We start from the raw sequence: 6,008 nt of genomic DNA, 5'->3' as shown, positions 1-6,008 counted from the left end.
CTGACAGACACGTTTATCCGTGTTTCAGTCTAGTGCGCTTGAAGCTGTGCATGCAAAACCTGAGTGAACTTAACAGGTAAACAGTTTTACTTCATTCTTCTATAGATTGTTGTTTACTTTTGATATTATTTTGCATAATGTAGCTATAGTATCCTCGCGCATTCGTAAAGGACGTTTTGATGATTTGATCAAATGTTGTCTTGAACTATGGAGTTATCACGGGCTGGATGGCGTTTCACATCCGCGCGCTGTCATCCCCACACCGGGTAAAGTGAACGACACACCGGGAAAAAGGGCTTCAAAACCTGTTAACGTGGAACTGCACTGAAACTTAAAGGATAAAGAATGTCTAAAACGCTGAAGAGGAAGAAACACTGGTCCACTAAAGTGCAGGAGTGCGCCGTGTCGTGGGGAAGCGTTGGGGAGTTCGGTGATGTTGTGGAGATACTTGGAGGCGCCGAGCACGGGGAGTTCCCGTTCCTCGGTCAGATGAACTTGGACGTGCTGGTGTGTCACGTCGGGAGACTACCGTACTACGGGGATGTGTTATTGGAAGTGAACGGGACACCTGTCAGTGGGCTGACGAACCGAGACACGCACGCGGTGATGCGCCACTTTCGGGAGCCGATTCGTATTAAGACTGTCAAACCAGGTAAACTGAGAGAACTTGTTTTTGCTGTTGTTGTTGTTGAAAGTCAATGTTGCCAAACAATAACTGTTGCCAGGGGAGTTGTGGCTCGCAGCGCAACCTTGTCGTTAATTTTTACATTTAAAGGGACACTTCATCCAAATATAAATGTTTAAAATTTGTAGTCTACTCTACACACCATCATTTGCAGACGCACAAGATGTTCTTTCTTTTGTGGAACACGAAAAGTGATTACTTAGTTTGTTTATTGATTTATTTTTATCCAGAATGTTCACGCTTTTCTCGATTCAATCCAAACAATAAAGTGGATGGGGACTGGGGCTATATAACCGTGCAGTGACATGCTTCGCAGGTAGCGTGAACCGAGCTTAAAGTAATAGTTCACCCCAAAATGAAAATTTGGGTTACACTTTACAATAAAGTTCCATTTGTTCACATACAACAAACCAAAATACTTAATTAATTTGTTCACACACTTTATTTTAAGGTCAAATTCTCACTATTAAGTTAACTAACCATTAATTACTGCTTATTAATAGTTAGCAAGGTAGTTAAGTTTAGGTACTGAGTATGGGATTAAGGGATGTAGAATATTGTCATGCAGAATAAGGCATTAAAATGTGCTTTATAAGTACTAATAAACAACCAATATCCTAGCAATATGCATGCTAATAAGCAACTAGATAGTGAGAATTGGTCTCTAAAGTGTTTTCATTAATTTTATATTGAACAATCACTAATCCATTATTAAAAGCAAAAGTTGTACTTGTTAATATGATTTAATTAACCTGGGCTAACATGAAATAACAATGAACCATTGTATTTTTAATAACTAACGTTAACTACCTTATTGTAAAGTTTTACAGAAAATTCTGTATTTATTAACTCATACAGATGTCAATTAAAATCTGAATGACTCTATCTCTTCGTCTGTGGAATCCAACATGAGATCTTTTGAAAAATGCCTTGGTTTTTTTTTGTTTTTTTTTGTCCATATAGAATGAAAGTCAAAGGCGTCCAATGTTGTTTGGACCCCAGTGTTCACAGAAGAAAGTTAGTCATACAGGTTTGAAATGGCATGATGGCAAATAAATTTAATAATTTTCCTTTTTGGGGGAATGGGGAGTACCATTTTAAAAAATTGTCTAGCTTATATGTCATTCTATGTCATTCCATGCCCCTGTCCACCACCAAAGCAGTGTGAACATTCTGTAAAACATATTTTTTTATTGTTTCATGCAAGAAATAAATCATCCCTCTCTGGCACCTCAAGGTTGAACTGTTCCTTTAAGACTGACTTTGTAATTTCTACATCATGGAACACTCAGCCGATGGACAAGTACTTTGCCGAACAGCATCCAGAAGAGTCTTTGTTCTCTCCCCCATAGTGGTTGCACTACATGCCCTGGCTCTGACATGTGCTACACTTAAAGTTTCGGAGGCACAGCGTTTGCCTTAGGGTTGGTAGGTTGTAAACACTCCACACACATCTTATAAATGCATGAGTGTCATTTCACTGTTGGAGTGTGTATTGATCAAAGCAAGGGGGATCACCTTTACATAGGACAGGCCTGTGTGTACTTACTGGTATATGAGGGCATGATGAAAAAAGGGAGGACGACGTTGTTACCATGGACACAGAATATCTTAGCATTATTGATGGGTCGAATGAGTGTATTCTTAGCAGCAGGAGGGGAAAGGCACAATATGTCAGAGTTGTTATGGAGATAGGAGGATGTTATTAGCATGTAGATGTGAGAGTTGTTGCCATGGAGAGAAGGAGAGGGTACAGAAGGATAGCATTAACTGGATGGTTGATTGTTGAATAAATGAGAAGTATCTGGGATTCTGAGAGCATCCACATCAGTGGCAGCTGAGGCCCTGTGGCCTTTAGGACATAAACAAGTTTATCCCGTCTTCTGTGGTTACGGTGAGTGGATGTGGGGGTTTTGTAGGGGTGTGATAATTGTAAGGAATTTACTGATTCTGATTCTAAGAAACTGATGAGTTTGAGACTAATTTTTTTTAACCAATTAATTTGCTCATTAGAGTTGCTGACTGATTCAAAGTGATAACTATTGAATTTTAGGTTTTAGGGCTAGTTTTAGGACTGATTCATTTCAAACCAGTAAGTTTGGAACTGATTTGTGAGTTTTGGACCAATTCATTAGCTCATAAGAGTTATTAGTTTCACACTGTGTTAAGATTAGTGAATGAGTTGTTGGAAGATTTAATGAAGATTTTTTTTACAAACTCATTATCTAATGAGTAAGTGAATTGTGAGATTATTTTAAGTTAAGTTAATTCTGTCATGTTAATGTATTTGGTCTTGGCAGAACAGATCTTCTACGCTGCTGCAGAGCAACTCCCGAGACTTGCTACTGCCAATACCTTCACACACATTGCTGTGAGCATGTACATGTTGCTGCACATGTAACACATGGATTAACCCCGTAGCAGATCTGTACATGCGGAGCTGGGGAAAGGGGTTCTGAAAGTGCACTGCAGACTGTAACAGCAGCAGACAATGCCAAGTATTTGAATGTTTGAGCAGCAAGCTCATTGGCCGCTGATGCAACAGCAACCAATCAGCTGTGCTAGATAACGACATGATTGCTACCAATAAGTTGAAGACTTGCACCATTCAGAGTTTCATGCCATCACTATGTAATAATTCACAAGTTTGAGACAGAATTGTGAGTATTCTCACTCATGATTCTAGCTCATAACAGCCATTTGTTCTAAAAGCAATACATTCTAGTTAGTGAATGAGTTTTTAGATTGATTCAAACCAATACTTATGAGACTACATTGTGTCTATCATTCAGTTCATTATCATAGATGTCTTTTGTTTGTAAATAAGGCTATCCTGCTGAACAATGCATTATTATTTTATATGTATAAGTGGTTCTTAGTTCCCGCCCCTGTTTAAATGGGTTTGTGTGTGTTCAAGTGTGCTTTTGTGATAATGGAGTTGTTTAGTGCTGCTAGAGAATCTCATTTGAAATGCTCATGAAAAAAAAAAAAAAGTTCTTTAAAAAGTACCTTACTGTATCCTCTGTTGTGGTGTGAGCACAGTAGTAGGCCGCTTTTGTGTGCTTATGTGCATGTCGGTCTACCATGTCCAGGCCTCATATGGGATTCAAAGCATGTGAATAATAGATGGAGTGAGTGAAATGCCTATACACACTGAGGATCAGCTGATAACAGGAAATGATGCCGCAGGCACAAAAACAGCAGTTCTCCCTCCACCGGCTGCTTCATCTCCACCTCGGACTACCTTTGCTTTCCTGTAGTATAGCAAAGGTATTTTTTTGTGTGTCATTGGAGAATTGCTATGGTTATTTCTTTAGTCGTATTGGGATGTAGTATTTCTCAGTCCACATCTGATTCAAAGTTGCAGTCGTTTTTTTTTTTATGCAGCGGGTCCATCATTAAAATGCATCTATGACTTCATCCCTCAAGCTTTCGCTGATGGCTAAAGCAAGATCAGCTTCATTGACTGCATATATTGATTACCACAGTGCACAGGCATTTTTTTTTTGAGAAAAAATTGCATTTACAGTAAAGCACTTAATGGAAGTCTAGACATTCTGGATAAATGGTTAAATGGCAAGTCTTTATATTCATTCTTCAAAACAGAAATGGGTGTTATTTGCACTGTAAATTGTCCTTTTAGTTCTAGGTGGATTAGCTTCTGGCTAAACTGACACGATTCCTGAGTGTGGACTTTTCTTTATGTAAACAGTGCATTTCTGGCGTCACTGCGAGTATCATTTTAATGATGACATGAGTTAAAATGCTGGATTTTAAAATGCACAGATCAAGTCTCATGTTAAAACTTCACATGGCTATACTTTCTAAACTGTGTATATTTTTACATTTATCCCGCAATGCCTTGCATCATATCCATTCTTTTACTGCTTTTTTTGCAAACTGACAAATGAGTTGAGAGGGTTTTCTGTGGCAATTAACAACCGGTTGCAGATTGGCATTAACATTAAGGCGATTTGACCTTAAACTTGATGTACTTTACGTCACCTCAGAGGACTTGAAAAACTGAAAATTGTTGTTTATTTGATTAAAATCAGAAATGGTTACTGCTGTGTTCAAATCATGCTGGAATGATTGTGTTTACGAGTTAAGTGCACATGACCGCCATCAATTTGTAATTATCAGTAGGAAACTTGGCAGAAATAAATGGTTTTTAATCAGAAGTTGTGATGCATTTGTATGCAGTTTTTTTGTGTAGTGTTAATTAAGAGTAGCAATAATGCTTGCCAGAAAATACTATTTATTTAGCTGATTTATGAGAAGACAGATGGGTTTGAGCTAGAGTACATTTCCAATCATTCTTTGTGGCAGCCTGAGAATGATACATGCAAAGATAAAGCATTGATTGCAGATCTAATGTGCTTCTTTTGCTCTTCATTATGTTGCATGAGCACTAAAATTCCTTTCGTCTTTGTCGGGAAGTGAAAGAGAGAGAAAAATGAAATTGTCCCCATAAGTTCCATTTTATTACACTAAAATCACTTAAATAAACACATCATATTGTAATCTCGATTTCTGAACCGTAAACAGAAACTTCCCAGGAGAACTTGAACTTGAGTACTCAAACCTCGCGCCTCTACTTTAGGTGGGCTGCACGCCATCGCTGTTGTTTTTCAGAGCTATAGCATCGATGTGGGAATTCACAGCAATCCTGATACATAGTGCTTCTGAATTGTGTTATAGTTTCATCTCTCTAGGAGTGAAGTATTGTAATTGCAGCAACAGTTTTAGCTCTTTGAAATGGAAATCACCCAGAGCCTGCAATTCCACTGTTCATAAAATGAGAAACTGCATTGCTTTGTCCAAACAGTGAACCTTTGATTAGAACATATGAAAGGTTAATTCAACCTTTCATCTGGGCCAAATTAAGTCATTCCTTGCATGGAATATCACCTCCTAAGGGACTTACAGGCATATAAAGACATGTTAAATTGATGGAGGCCTTGCAGCTCTATGACTCAGGATAAGAGCAATAACACCGGTTGACTGTTTTAAATGGATAGCACACCAGGGCATAGTGTTATTTTGACTTTAATGAGCTTATTGAAGCTTTAGTTAAAGGTTTTATTAAATATTCCCCAGCACGCTAATTTATTTTGATAAACGATCCAGTTGCATATCAAAACTGTGAATCAGCACTTACTTTATAGGTGTTAGCCATCATGTATCCTTTGCGCTGTCTGCAGCCACGCTATATTTCATGCTAATGAACAATGTATAGGCACCGTTCCAGCTTATTTACTTACAGGGTTGTGCCTTGGTAAACATCGCAGCGTGGAGATAAACCACTGTGGAGTAGAGGGAC

General features: G+C 38.4%; 1 protein-coding gene across 3 annotated transcripts in view; it reads left to right on the top strand.

Annotated features, from left to right (window-relative positions):
• Positions 1-6,008, top strand: part of LOC130104014 (membrane-associated guanylate kinase, WW and PDZ domain-containing protein 3) — a 132,970-nt gene continuing 126,962 nt past the window's right edge. For all 3 annotated transcript variants that reach the window (XM_056270392.1, XM_056270393.1, XM_056270394.1), the window contains exon 1: positions 1-652. In XM_056270392.1, the coding sequence (XP_056126367.1) occupies positions 346-652 (307 nt within the window). In that variant the 5' untranslated portion in view covers positions 1-345. The remainder of the gene's footprint in view (positions 653-6,008) is intronic.

Source organism: Rhinichthys klamathensis, unplaced genomic scaffold (assembly GCF_029890125.1).
Source record: "Rhinichthys klamathensis goyatoka isolate OS25496 unplaced genomic scaffold, OSU_Roscu_1.1 h1tg000303l_1, whole genome shotgun sequence".
NCBI lineage: Eukaryota > Metazoa > Chordata > Actinopteri > Cypriniformes > Leuciscidae > Rhinichthys > Rhinichthys klamathensis.
This window is presented reverse-complemented; position numbering and strand designations above follow the sequence as displayed.